The sequence below is a fragment of the Hypomesus transpacificus genome, chromosome 6 (assembly GCF_021917145.1).
Source record: "Hypomesus transpacificus isolate Combined female chromosome 6, fHypTra1, whole genome shotgun sequence".
NCBI lineage: Eukaryota > Metazoa > Chordata > Actinopteri > Osmeriformes > Osmeridae > Hypomesus > Hypomesus transpacificus.
Window position 1 is genome coordinate 5,170,993 of NC_061065.1, and position 14,424 is coordinate 5,185,416.

Genomic DNA, 14,424 nt, shown 5'->3' on the forward strand with positions numbered 1-14,424 from the left:
CATCTCTCATCTCTCCCTTCTGGGCTCTCTCTCTTTGAAATGGTCTAGTCTCTCGCCCCTTTCTCTGTTGACCCCCCCCCCCCCCCCCTCCCCTTTACTCTTCTTATCCGCTCCTCTTCCCTTCTCATCCTCCCCACCTCTCCCATCCTTATCCTCCTTTCCTCATCCCTCTCCTCTCCTCACCCCCCTCTCTGCTCTCCTCACCCGCCCCCTTCTCCTCTCCTCACTCCCCCCCATCTCCTCCCCCCCATCTCCTCTCCTCCCATCATCCCCCTCTCCTCCTGTCTCCTCTAGGTACTCTGATGGGGACCTGACCCTGATCTATCCAGACGGGAGTCGCTGCAGTTCTGGCTTCCAGAGGATGACCATCATCAACTTCCAGTGCAACCAGACCGCAGGTGAGGCCCCCCCCCCCCCCCCCCCCCCCCCCCCCCCCCCACCCCCCCCCCCCGGACCAATCAAGTTGCTATTTAACGATTTACATTTATACCCGTGTCCATGACCCTTTTATCTAACGGGGCGTCCGTAAAGTGCAGCAGATAATGAAAGATTAAAGGGGCGCCTTTGTGATGAGTGAACGGTACTTAAGCGGTCGGTGCCGAGGGGAATCGGTGTTTACGGAACGCCGTCGTATCCCCGAATGCATCCTCCAGGAAGTCCATTTCCCCAGATAGTGATCAACAGATAAGTGAGGCGGCTACTTGTGAGAGCCGCCATCTAGAATGTTGCTGCGTCTGTTGTTCAGCCACATGTGAACACAGGTTAGATGACTGTGACGTGACACTCGGATGCAAACTTGGGTCCAAATGAATATCGATATTGATTTATCTTTTTTTGTCTCCCCCCCTCTACCTCCAGGGAACTCTGGGAGGGGCTCCCCCGTGTTTGCCGGGGAGACTGACTGCACCTACTACTTTGACTGGCAGACGACCTACGCCTGCGTCAAGGAGAAGGAGGATCTGCTCTGTAGGGTCACAGACAGCAAGAAGCACTACGACCTTTCACCCCTGACACGCTACCCCGGTAGGACAGAGCTCTTCTCTTCCCCTCCTCTCTTTTCTCGTCTGTCCTTTCTCCTCCTCCTTCGTTCTTCTCTCTCCTCCACTCCTCCCTCCTTTCCTCACCTCACTTTACTGATCCCTCCCTGTCCTCTGACCTCCTCTCCTCCAGAGTCGGAGTCGGCCCAGAATTGGGAGGCCGTGGACGCCAACGCCCCGGAGTCCGACCCCCGCCGCTTCTACGTCAACGTGTGCCACAAGGTCCTCCAGCAGGGGGCGGCGCTGGGCTGCCCCGAGGACGCCGCCATCTGCGCCATAGGTACTTCTGCTACTGCTACATGTACTGTTACTGGTACTGGTACTGCTACTGGCACTGGTACTCAACCGGTTCTGGTCTGATAGGTACTGGTTAGAGTCACACAGTTTACTAGCTTGTCTGAACTTGATGTTGTAGGGATGCGAATGTTTCATGGTCCCTTGTTGCTTGTTTGTCCTCCAGGCAAAGACAAGCCAGCCGTGAGCCTGGGGAAGTTCATGTCGTCCCCCAAGAAGACAGGAAGTGACCTCAGACTGACTTACACGGAGGGGGGCGAGTGCAGGAAGACCCAAAGGATCATTACCATCATGACCCTCAAGTGCAAACCAGGTGAGGAGGAAGATGAGGGTGACATAGAGCAGGGAGGTTGGGAGAGAGTGTTGTTTTGAGAGAAACACACACACACTTGTTTTCACTCAAACTGACCAATGAGTGACAGAACAACCTGAAGGTTCTGTAAGGTGGTTTGGAAGCAGTTTACCTTCCACTAGCAGGGTGCTTACCAGGGCAATCTGAGGTGAGAGAATATCTTCGTAGTGTCTGGAACAGTCTGGAACCTTCCGTCCATCAGTTTGCAGCTAAATGTTTCAAACCTGGCCCTTTCACCAACTGAGAGGAAGAGGAGGAGAGTAAAAATGGACGATGAGCTCAATAATTAAACACCAGTAGAGACGTAGCGAAAGTGGAAAGTCGGATACCTTCAAAATGAAAAGGCCCGATTTGGACGGCGTGTGTGCCCGGCCCTTGGGACGGCTTTGTGAGCGGAGAGCTTTGCGTTTGTGTCCAGGGGACTTGGAGAGCGCCCCCGTCCTGAGGAGCGTGTCGAGCGACGGCTGTCTGTACGAGTTTGAGTGGTACACGGCCGCGGCCTGCGTGCTCGCCCGGGCGGCGGGCGACGACTGCAAGGTGGAGGACCCCCAAGCCGGTCAGTCACACACACATATATCTCACAATGTCAGAGTACCGCTAAAACAAACGCCTAAACGTAAAGAAGGGAAGGATTTATTCGTCTCTCGTCCTCTTCCCACATCTCTCCCCCGCCCCCTCCAGGTATCTCCTTCGACCTGACCCCCCTGCGCAGGCCGGTGGGCAGCTTCTACAACATGTCCAGCGGAGACTATGAGTACCTCATCAACGTGTGCGGCCAGGTCAAGGCAGCCAAGTGTCCAGACAAGGCTGGAGCCTGCCAGGTGGACCAGAGGTATGCAGACAGACAGACATGCTGACAGACATGCAGGCAGACAGACAGACATGCAGACAGACAGACATGCAGACAGACAGACAGACATGCAAACAGACAGACGGACATGCAGACAGACACGGAAATGCAGACAGACAGACGTGCAGACAGACATACGTTCAGACAGACAGACGTTCAGACAGACAGACGTGCAGACAGACAGACGTGCAGACAGACAGACGTGCAGACAGACGCGCAGACAGACAGACGCGCAGACAGACAGACGCGCAGACAGACAGACGCGCAGACAGACAGACGCGCAGACAGACAGACGCGCAGACAGACGCAGGCGCAGACAGACGCAGGCGCAGACAGACAGACGGACATGAAAGACACGACAGACAGGCAGACAGACAGGCAGGCAAACGGGTAGTTAGACAACCAGGCAGACAGGTAGGTAGATGACGAGGCAGGCTGACAGGCGGCAACGAGACAGGAAGCCAGGGTAGACAGACATACTTTACAGGCTGGTAAACTAAACTGGCAGACAGACAGGCACGCAGGCAGACAGACAGGCCGGTCGACAAGTTTGCAAGCAGGCAGGCAAATGGGTTCAAACCATGGAGATGACACTTGACATTCCTTTAGCACTCACACCTTTAGCACTCACCCCGGAAACAACAATTCTTGTAAGGTTCCTCCAGGGTTTCCCGCAGCACTTTTCAGTCAAGGCAGCCGCCTAAGCAACACACGCCTTCCGCCTTAACAACGTACAAAAAATAAATTAAAAAAATCTGAATTTTATTGCGATGTCTGCTGTTACTCTGTCGTGTTTTCTCCCTCCCATTCCAAAACGCCAGTCTCCATTCTCTGCAGAACGCAGTAGTCTATCGCACAAACTACCCTCCCCACATTAGTCTATCGCACAAAGTAGACACCCCCCCCCCCCCCCCCCCCCCGGTCTGACGGCAAACCCCACCCTACCACCAACTTACACATTTTCTGCGGGAAACCCTGTGCTCCCCTCTTCCTCTCCCCTCCCCTCCTCACAGTGGGACCAGCTCGTGGAGTCTGGGGGACTTCAACTCTCGCCTGTCGTACTACGACGGCCTGATCCAGCTGTCCTACGCCAACGGCTCCCAGTACAACAACAAGCAGCACACGCTGCGCTCCACCCTCATCTCCTTCCTCTGCGACCGCGACGCCGGCCTCGGCAAGCCAGAGTTCCAGGTAACCACCACCACTCACGACCTCACAACCAGAGCCTAGACCAAGACCTGACAAGCCCCATCCTTGTTCCACACGCACTGGAGACACCTTCTATAACCGTATTTGTGTGTGTGTGCACACCTGCAGGTAGAGGATAATTACACCTACAATTTCCGGTGGTACACGTCGTACGCCTGTCCAGAAAGACCCCAGGAGTGTATGGTGACAGACCCCAAGACTCAGGAGCAGTACGACCTGTCCAGGTCAGTCATGCACGCTAGTCTCTCTCCCCCTCTGTTTGTCTGTCTCTCTGTCTCTGTCTCTCTCTCTCTGTCTCTCTTGCTGTCTCTCTCTCTCTCTCTGTCTCTCTGTCTCTCTCTCTGTCTCTCTTGCTGTCTCTCTTGCTGTCTCTCTCTCTCTGTCTCTCTCTGTCTCTCTCTCTGTCTCTCTCTGTCTATCTCTCTCTCTGTCTCTCCTTCTTTCTCTGTCTCCCTCTGTGTCTTCCTTTCCCTGTAGGTCATCCCCCATACACCTCCCTCCCTTTCATCCTCCTCCCCCCCTCCTCCCTCCAGTCTCTCCAGGTCCAGCACCAGCAGGAACTGGCAGATCGTAGATCTGTCTGACCCCAGCCACCTCAGGAAGTTCTACATCAACGTGTGTCGTCCCCTCAGCCCCGTGGCCGGCTGCGACCGCCAGGCGTCCGTGTGCCAGATGAAGTACGAGACCCAGGAGGTGAGGCCTGCAGCGCCCCCTAGGGGACACACACGACACAACCGTTTATTTCACTGTCTTCATTTGCCGGTTCTGACGTGGTTTTGTCTCCGGTTTCTCCTTCTTTGTCTTTTTCTCTGTCCGTCTCTCTTTTGCTCTCGCTTTGCTCACTCTGTCTCACTCTCGCTTGCTGTATCTCACTCTGTCTCTCTCTCATTTTCTCTCTCCTGCGCTCTCTCAATGTCTCTTTTTCTCGTTCGATCTCTCTCGCTGCCTCTCTCCCTCCTGCCCCTCTCTCATTCTGTCCCTATCTCACTCTCTTCCCCCCCTCCTCTCCTCCCACAGGTCGCCCTCACGGAGACGGTGTCCGTCGGCAACATGGGCGTGGCCAAGCGCGGGCCCGTCATCGAGGCCCGCGACCGCCTGCTGCTGGAGTACACGGACGGCTCGGCGTGCCACGCCGGCGGCCTCGAGCTCCGCTACGCCACGCGCATCCACCTGGCGTGCTCGCGCGGCAGCGTGTCGTCCGGGCCGCGCTTCCTCACCGAGCAGAACTGCACGGCCAACTTCCTGTGGGAGACCAGCGCGGCGTGCGCCATCCGAACCACCAGCAACGACAGCAACGTGAGTAGACCAGGGAACCTGGACAGTTTCCTTCCAGAAGTTGCCGACCGCGGTGTGCCTGCGGTCAGATACAGGCTAGAGTCAGGTTTTTTTTTGGGGGGGGGGGGGGAGGAGTGCTTCCTGCACTCAATGACATGTGTTCTCAAGCTGTGAGTATCAGAATGGAATGCTTGGAATGTTGGTTAACCAGATTTAACCAGACGGGCGTGGAAAGGAACTGTTGACACATAATGCATTGATACATTAAGGAGTTAGATCATTAGCAGGGGGGATGGAATACCGCATCTTTCAAACAGCCTTAAAGATGCATCCAAAGGTTTACCCCCCCCCCCAAAAAAGATGAAATCCTGTGCACATTGCAATGCCTGAGATCGTTTTTTTGAGGTGCTCTCAATGACTTGGAGATTACTTGAAATTCACACTGCCACGATTTGACAAAGACTCGCTCGAAAAACTCTCCTCGGGTCGCCGGGTAGGTTCAGGAAGAGAAAGAGTGTGAAGTGGTTTCCCAGTACGTGAGATCTCCTGTGTGTGTCCTGTGTTGTAACAGACCTGCTCAGTGGTGGACCCCATCTCTGGCTTTGAGTTCAACCTGCTCCCACTGGCCTCCAAGACTGGTTACAAAGCTGAGGGCAATGGCAAGACCTTCCTGGTAAGCTGCCTGAACACACACACACACACACACATATTGACACACGCACACATTGACACACGCACCCAATGACACAAACACGTTCCCAGTCGCTGACTCCCTGATGTTTACCTGTGAACACAAACACCCAAACACCCTACATGTTTCAGATGCTAAGCTGACGCCATCTTACAACACTGTGTGTGTGTGTGCAGGTGAACATCTGTGAGGCGGCGTCCGAGTGTAGCGCGGCGGGGGGAAAGCCCGTGGCAGGGTGCGAGCTGGAGGGGGGCCTACCCGTCGGCCCCGTGGGGGTGGAGAGGACCCTCAAGTACTCCACCGACAGTCTGCTCACCCTCACCTACAAGGGAGAGCTGGACAAGCCCACAGGTAGGGCCTTGCACACACGCCCGGTCGCCGTCTCATCACCAGGCCGAACACGGCATTTAGAATGCGTCCGTAAACCGTCTTCTCGCTCTTCCTTTTCTTCTTTCTCTCCTCTCTGTCCTATCCCCCCCCTCCCCTTCCAACTGCCCCTCCACCCACTACTCTCTCCGCCTTCTCTCTCGGCCCAATGTGTGCTCCCCCATATCTGTCGTCCACCTTGCCCCCTCACCCCCCCCACCCCCAGGGACGAGGGCCACCTTCACGATAAGCTTCGTGTGCGACCCGGAGGCCCACCCGGGCCGCCTGGAGCTGGTGAAGGAGGAGCTGAGCTCGTCGGGGCACACCACCCACGACGTCTTCTTCCAGTTCCACACCGCCCTGGTGTGTGTCCCCGCCCCCGTGGACTGCCAGCTCACCGGTAAGACCCCCCCTCACACCCCCGTCTGGTTCCACCTCCAGGGGGAGGTCATCCGGAGGTTCGTGACCAAGGCGGTCCAGTGTAGCAGTTGACTGCAGGGCTGCTTGTTTTCTCGATGCCACGGCAGCGTCTTTGAATGAAACGTGTTGTCACGCATGTTTTTTTTCCTGGGTTTGTTGTGGCCTATAGTTGTACCTGAGTGAGTTGACATTTCCACATGAATAAAAGTATCAAGGTATCAAAAATGAGAAGTATCGAATGTTTCCATTTGGTAATTTAGCTGACACTCGTATCCAAAGTTATGTATAAATAATGCAAACGGAAGGTACAGCAGAGGGTCAAGGAGCAGAAGTGCGAAGAAGTCGACAGTATTTCGGTGGTCATGCAAGGAATAGTCTGTATTTACTAGCCACAATCTAAAGTAACCACATGCCAGTTACAACACGGTGACCTCCACCTGAAAAAAAACCCAAAATGACGCTCACACAATGACACGAGCGGCTGCGGCTGACCTCCAGATTCCCACGGTAACGAGTATGACCTGAGCCACCTGAGCCGCGACGCCGACGACAGCCCATGGACGGCCCTCGACACGTCGGACCAGGCCAGCAAGCGCTCGCTTTACATCAACGTGTGCAAACCCTTACCCTCTGTACACGGCTGCCCGGGTGAGCTGCGCGCACACACACACACACATACACACACACACAGGTGCTCACATAGTCACATATGCTCACACACTCATTCACCCACTCACATTCATACACGCACACATTCACTCACTCGCACGTACACACACAAGCCCCAATATCCACAAGGTGGTGTAAACTCTTCAAATACAAACAACTTCAATAATTTGGAACTATTCCAAAGATTGAAATCCTTCGATTGGTGACACCTCCCCTCCCTCCACATCAGTTTTATTTTATTTTTATATCTCCTTTCTAGTCGGCCTGCTGGGGGCGTGTGGGACCATCGGGGGGGTGGGGGTGAACCTGGGCTACATCCAGTCCAGCCCCCAGGTGGCGTCTGACGGCTCGGTCAGCATCGTTTACCTGAACGGAGACCGGTGTGGCGAGCAGGGCCACTACTCCACACGCATCCTCTTCCAGTGTGACGACCACCCCGTGAGTAACACACCACGACATGACATGAACACGACCACGACAGGACACGCACACAGAATGCTAATAGCCACAGTGTAGCATAAATGCCACGCTGTAACACCCACCACCGCAACACACACACACACACGCCACCAACACACCACAATGCAAAACACCAAAGAATAATGACTTTATATCCGGTTTCAACTGATGTTTTAATGGACAGCTCCCCTTTCGAACCGATTGGTAAGGAGTCCATAGCAACCTTGTGTTTTTTGAGTTACACACCATTTCAGTACCTTCTTCACAGTATAACATTGACATTGTAGTATTGGCAGGTTAGCACCTCCAATGTCCTCCGGTTGGTACGATCCAAGGAGAGTAACTAGGAGTAACCGTCTGACCCCCTCCGCTGGGCAGGGCTCTCCCGTGTTCGACCGGCTGGACGGCTGTGAGTACGTGTTTGTGTGGAGGACCTCCGAGGCATGCCCCCTCAGGAAGACCCAGGGTGCGTTGATCCATTCCAGGCGTTGATTTGTCGTCGTTGTTGTTGTTGTTGTTGATATGGGGCATCCTAAATGGTTCAGATGCCTAGCTCACGTGGGCTTACACTGTGTGTGCTTGTGTGTGTGTGTCCTCCAGGCGACGACTGCAGGGTGAGGGACCCCAGGAGTGGCTACGTGTTTGACCTGAGCTCCCTGTCTGGTCGGGACTTCAAGACGCTAAGTGCCCCCTACCAGTACCACCTGTCTGTCTGCGGGGGGCTGCAGAGAGGCATCTGCACCCACAAAGACACAGGAAATGAAGACGTGTCTTCCTGTCAGGTGGAAGGAAGCACTCACCGAATCGCTGGTGCGTGCACAAACCCATTCCTGTTGTAACGTCATAAATGTTCGACTTTTTCAATGTTTGACTTGAACGGTACATTTTCACTGCTAGAAAAAGCCTCGAAGCTTTACTTAGTGAAAGGAATATACGTTAAGCGTGACGACACGAAACGGGTGACATAAGATGTTCTTGCTCTCAGTTAAACCTGTCTTTTCAAAATCATCGAAAGAGAACTTAACGATTGAGTTAGCTTGTTAGTTTGTGAGTTAGTTAGTCCCCAGTGTGTCCGGCCCTCTCTCACTAAACTAACTCACTGAGTTAGTTTGTGAGATAGTGAGTGTCGTGAACTCTACACCTGTCAGGTATGGCGTCCAAGATCTTGAGCTATGTGGGAGACCAGATTGTGCTGAACTACACCAACGGAGAGACCTGTCACAAGATCTACAAGAGATCCACTGAGATCTACTTCACCTGCCACCCCGACAAGCACCCGGTGAGTACCCCCGGCACACCATGTTGGGTCAAAGCACAGTAGTCGCTGGAGGCAGAGCAGTCACTGGATCTGGAGTTTTGTGGAATTGTAAAACCATCTCTTGCTAAAGGCCACCACAAAGTGTTTTTGTTTTGTTGGTCTGGTGACTGTTGCAAAGCTGTGTAACTTATAGACAGAATGTAGCTCTCCTGACTCACTGTGTGCTTTGTATTCTCTGCCTCTAGGGGGCGCCCGAGTTCATCAAGGAGACCCCGGGGTGCACCTACCTGTTTACCTGGCAGACTGCTCTGGCCTGCTTTCCTGTCAAGACCACCAGCTGTTCCTACAAGTAAGACCTCTCTCCTCACCTCTCCTCCTCTCCTCTGTTTCTCCTCATCCCCACTGCTCTTCCTCTCCAGCACGTTCCCCCTCTCTCTCCCTTCCCACTCCCATCTGTCTTGCTCCTCCCTCCCTTTCTGTGTGTTGGCATCAACATTTGGCATCTGTTCCCCATCAGCGACGGTAAGGGATACTCCTACGACTTGTCCTCGCTAGCCATGGACTCTAGGAACTGGGTGGTGGAGTCCTCCACTGGGGAGCAGCAACGTTACTATATCAACGTCTGCAAGTCTTTAGTTCCCCAGGGTGGTGAGTACAGGACCCCTGGCCCGGTCAGAATCACTCCCAGAAACATATCATTTCCGACACATGAGATACATTTCTTTATTAAGTGTTGGCCTTTTCGTGATAGGCTCCTGGAAGTGTCCGTCAACGGCCGCTTCCTGTTTGAAGAGCGGCGACCAGTACGTGAGCCTGGGGGAGGCGGAGTCTGCGCCGACGTTCCACAATGACCTGCTGGTCCTAAAGTACACCGGCGGAGAGATGTGTCCCGACAAGCTGAGGAAGAAGAGCACCTTCATCCGCTTCCAGTGCGACAAGGACAAAGTGGTGAGGGTCCGGCGTCACACTCTCTCACACACACACACACACACACACATGTTTTTCTATCCTAGTGGGGCCCGACCATTGACTTCCATTCGAAAATGTGTTATCGATGACCCGAACCTCAACCCGAACCCTGAGTATTATTCTAAGCCTTACACTAATGCTAACCCTAACTAAAGAATCCAGTGAAAAAAGCATTAGAGGTTATGAAAGAAATTTTTCACTATACCTATGAGGACATTTGTTCCCCACAAAGGTAGTTAAACAAGACCACACACACACACACACGCGCGTGACTACAGATGTTGTGTGTGCTCCCAGGACTCGCGGCCCACCCTGATCACAGCCTTGGAGGACTGTGTGTACACCTTTGTCTGGTTGACCGCAGCGGCCTGCCCTCTCAACAGCAGCCAGCAGGGAGACTGCAGAGTCACCAACCCAGCCAGCGGTGGGTCCCATACACACACACACACACACACAGTAATACAATCTAGCACACCAAGACCCATCATACACACACACACACATATACACACAATGTCAGTGCACACGCACACAAACACATTACACATAAACTCATGCACGTAATGACCACAAGCCCACACACATGCGCGCACACACCCTTACACTCTCTGTTCTGTCCCGTGTTCCAGGTCACCTGTTTGATCTGAACTCTCTGAACCGCAAGGGAGGCTACACCGCGTACGACAACCGGGACCCGCGCAAAATGTTCAGGCTCAATGTGTGTGGCGAGATGGACAACGCAGGCTGCCAATCAGGGACAGGTAGGAGGGCAGGGCCAAGAGAGCGGGGGCCTATCACAGAGGGTGGAGGGAGGGAACAGAGCGTAGACCGGACAGGCATGGTGGAAGTTGGAGAATATGTCACTCCTCACGTGTTGTGTGGGTGTGTGTGTGTGTGTGTGTGAAAACAAACACACGCCGATTGTCTGTGACGTCCAGAGACATCCTGTATCACGCATTAGGTGCATTTGTGTGTCATGACTGAGTGACGACAGTAGAGAGATCTCTCTAATGAGTGACACTTCAGATCTGAGAGATCAGGAGATGGCTAACTGCCGTGTGTCTTTCCCCCCCCCCCCCCACAGGCGTGTGCATCAAAGACAGCCAGAGTGCGGTGAACGGTGGCACGTTCAGCAGGAAGTTGTCCTTCCTGGACCAGGTGCTGGAGCTGACCTATGAGGGCGGAGATGCTTGCGCCGCCAACCCCGCCCTCAAGCACAAGAGTGTGATCAGCTTTGTGTGTCGCTCGGAGGCGAGGGGCGGGGCCCAGGGGACGGGGGCGGGGCCGGTGCTGGTGGACTCGGAGGACGACACCTGCACCCACTACTTCTCCTGGCACACCCCCCTTGCCTGCGAACAGCAGGTAACCGTCACAGTGCAGCTGAGGTGGGTGGGCGGGTGGGGGGGGAGTCAATGGCCAATGAGAGGATGGAATGCGGGCTTAGGAGATGAGATTGCGAGTGGGCGCGCTGCGTTACGAGTGTGTGTGAGGTGTGTGGATTGGTTACCCAACACACATACACACAGACAGCCAGCTGCAGTAATCAGTGACCACCCAACCATTTGGCCCCAAGCCATGCCGGGCTGTGACATCATCACCCCCATCAGCAATCGACTTCACGGGTTAGCGAATAACCAAGACAACTTCTGTAACTTACAGTTTGTTCCTTTAGCAGATGCTTATTTATTAAGGAACGAACGAAGGGGCAGGATGTTCTTTTTTCGAACTGCACAGCGGCTACTGCCAAGGAACTGGCAGTGACAATGTAACAAATGTCCAAACCCTAACCCTCCGCTTCCTCCCCCTCTTCCTCAGGTCAAGTGCTCGGTTCTAAACGGGTCGACTCTGATCGACCTGACCCCGCTGATCCACCTGGCGGGCTACTACACGGCCACGAACGAGGACGGTGACAAGGACCAGTCCCCAGACTTCTACATCAACATCTGCCAGCCCCTTAACCCCATCCCTGGGGTCAACTGTCCCCCCGGGGCCATCGTCTGCATGGACCCTGTGGAGGGGCCGCCCATAGTGAGACACACATTCAGTCCCATACACGCACTCCCACACACTCGGACACAGGCAAGACACTCCAGACAGACACACACTCACATCCGCCTTGACATTCACACACAGTCATAAACCCCATTATCCCCCCCCCCCCCCAACCGACACACACACACACACACACAAACCCCCAAATAACCCATTCCCTGGCACACTCTCACAGCCTGTCTGAGACACACACACACATGTACACACACACGTACACATGCTCACGTGTACAGCGCCGTTATTAAGCAGTGCTTCCGTTTCCTGTCTGTTCTAGGACATTGGAAGAGTCTCGTCCAGCCCACAGTTCAGCACGCTGACCAACGAGGTGTCAATCACCTTCAACAGCTCCACCCCCTGCGTCTCTGACTCCGCCTTAAACTACACCTCCACCATCGTCTTCATCTGCCAGAGAGGCCTGGATCTGGTCGGTACACACTTGCAAATACACACACATATGCGTGCACCAACACACGCGCGAGCAAACCCCGCGCACCCAGTCCGTGACCACGTGCGTTCGCCTCCCCCCAGGGCTCTCCCCAGATGGTACGTCAACAGGGCTGCGAGTACGCCTTCGAGTGGGCCACGCCCCTGGTGTGCCCCGACGCCACGCAAACCCACGGCTGCACCCTGACCGACGACCAGCTTCAGTTCACCTTCGACCTCGCCACCCTGTCCGGGGAGGTCAGCGTGGCCGCGGGGGCGGACTCGTTCCGGATCAACGTGTGCGGGGCCGTGTCGGACTCCGGCTGCAAGGGCGGGGCCGTGTGCCGGCTGCCGGGGGCGGGGGGGGGGGCGCCGGCGTCCTACGGCGTCAGCCAGGCCATGACCATGGACTACCGTCACGAGGAGCAGGGGGTCCTCATGCAGTATGGAGGGGGGGACCCCTGTCCCACAGGTAAGATGCTGGAAGTTTGCGCACGAGAGAACAGTAGTACACTGCATGTTCCCCTCCTGGCCTAGCTTTTGTCACACCACTACCCTTACTCCACATGACCTAGCTACTAGCCTTACTCCACATGACCTAGCTACTAGCCTTGCTCCACATGACCTAGCTACTAGCCTTACTCCATATGACGTAGCTACTAGCCTTACTCCATATGACCTAGCTACTAGCCTTACTCCACATGACCTAGCTACTAGACTTACTCCACATGACCTAGCCACTAGCCTTACTCCATATGTCCTAGCTACTAGACTTACTCCATATGACCTAGCTAGTAGCCTTACTCCATATGACGTAGCTACTAGCCTTACTCTATATGACCTAGCTACTAGCCTTACTCCATATGACCTAGCTACTAGCCTTGCTCCACATGACCTAGCTACTAGACTTACTCCCTATGACCTAGCTACTAGCCTTACGCCACATGACCTAGCTACTAGCGTTACACCTGTAACCTGGCTACTAGCCTTACTCCCTATGACCTAGCTACAGGAACACAATGACTCTTATTGAGGGACTTGTTGCTCTTGTTGGTTAGTTGTAACTAATTTAACCTCTTGTACTTGCTGTGAATTATATTATTGTTGCTTGCTTTCCTACAAGTACACTCTTTCACTTTTTGGAGGTTCATAATTTCTTTAACTACATGCTCTTGTGTTTCTGTCCATTGGCACTTATTTGCTTTTCACAAAGTATGCTACATGTTTTGGCTACCCACAATGTTTTTGGGGCTATCCCATTGTTTATGATCATTGACCTATGAACTTTTGTAAAGCTGTCTCTTGAAAGTCGCTTTGGATAAAAGCATCTGCTAAATGAATAGATGTATATGTAAAGTGGAAACTTACTCCCTATAACGTAGCTACTAGACTTCCTCCCTGTTATCTAGCAACTAGCCTTACTCCCCATGAGTTAACCACTAGCTTTGACTCTACAGTCGTGGCCATAAGTTTTGGCAATGACAAATGTTATGTTTTGCAAAGTTTGCTGGTTCAGTATTTGAGGAAAATGTTTTCACGTGTTTCTATAGAATACTGAAATACAATAAGGCACATTTCATATTTCTTTTAGCTTTTTGGGGGCGAAAATTGTCTATAAATGCAAATAGTCCCCTCTTTTACAGCACTCTGTTTGCTCTTAAAATACCGTCAGAATGATAGTACTGCAACTCGCTGCTCGCCGGTCTCCCATCATGCGCAACCCGCCCTCTTCAGAGAATTCAGAACGCAGCGGCCCGTCTGGTCTACAATCTACCCAGACGCTCCCACGTTACCCCGCTCCTCATCTCCCTCCACTGGCTACCCATAACGGCCCGCATCAGATTCAAGACCCTGGTACTGACCTTCCGAGCAGTGAATGGAACTGCGCCCGACTACATCAAGTCTCTCCTGCAGCCTTACACCCCCACCCGCCACCTACGGTCTTCTTCAGACAACCGCCTGGTGGTCCCACCTCTCAAGACCGCCCGGTCCCAGCACAAGCTCTTCTCCTGCCTGGCACCCCAGTGGTGGAATCAACTCCCCACCTCCATCAGAGACACGGACTGTCTCTCCACCTTCAAGAGAAGGCTCAAGACGCAC

General features: G+C 53.8%; 1 protein-coding gene across 1 annotated transcript in view; it reads left to right on the forward strand.

Moving 5' to 3' along the window:
* The window catches only part of igf2r (insulin-like growth factor 2 receptor), a 31,367-nt gene that overhangs the window by 8,212 nt on the left and 8,731 nt on the right, over positions 1 to 14,424 (forward strand). Inside the window, exons 10-36 of the mRNA XM_047021085.1 lie at positions 295 to 398; positions 859 to 1,023; positions 1,171 to 1,317; positions 1,498 to 1,644; positions 2,102 to 2,239; positions 2,365 to 2,515; positions 3,547 to 3,724; positions 3,851 to 3,966; positions 4,276 to 4,435; positions 4,760 to 5,038; positions 5,589 to 5,690; positions 5,885 to 6,059; positions 6,301 to 6,474; positions 6,993 to 7,142; positions 7,423 to 7,601; positions 8,001 to 8,088; positions 8,223 to 8,432; positions 8,771 to 8,901; positions 9,126 to 9,229; positions 9,398 to 9,528; positions 9,632 to 9,828; positions 10,147 to 10,273; positions 10,479 to 10,610; positions 10,934 to 11,211; positions 11,665 to 11,877; positions 12,176 to 12,325; positions 12,430 to 12,796. Of these exons, the coding sequence (XP_046877041.1) occupies positions 295 to 398; positions 859 to 1,023; positions 1,171 to 1,317; positions 1,498 to 1,644; positions 2,102 to 2,239; positions 2,365 to 2,515; positions 3,547 to 3,724; positions 3,851 to 3,966; positions 4,276 to 4,435; positions 4,760 to 5,038; positions 5,589 to 5,690; positions 5,885 to 6,059; positions 6,301 to 6,474; positions 6,993 to 7,142; positions 7,423 to 7,601; positions 8,001 to 8,088; positions 8,223 to 8,432; positions 8,771 to 8,901; positions 9,126 to 9,229; positions 9,398 to 9,528; positions 9,632 to 9,828; positions 10,147 to 10,273; positions 10,479 to 10,610; positions 10,934 to 11,211; positions 11,665 to 11,877; positions 12,176 to 12,325; positions 12,430 to 12,796 (4,493 nt within the window). The remainder of the gene's footprint in view (positions 1 to 294; positions 399 to 858; positions 1,024 to 1,170; positions 1,318 to 1,497; positions 1,645 to 2,101; positions 2,240 to 2,364; positions 2,516 to 3,546; positions 3,725 to 3,850; positions 3,967 to 4,275; positions 4,436 to 4,759; positions 5,039 to 5,588; positions 5,691 to 5,884; positions 6,060 to 6,300; positions 6,475 to 6,992; positions 7,143 to 7,422; positions 7,602 to 8,000; positions 8,089 to 8,222; positions 8,433 to 8,770; positions 8,902 to 9,125; positions 9,230 to 9,397; positions 9,529 to 9,631; positions 9,829 to 10,146; positions 10,274 to 10,478; positions 10,611 to 10,933; positions 11,212 to 11,664; positions 11,878 to 12,175; positions 12,326 to 12,429; positions 12,797 to 14,424) is intronic.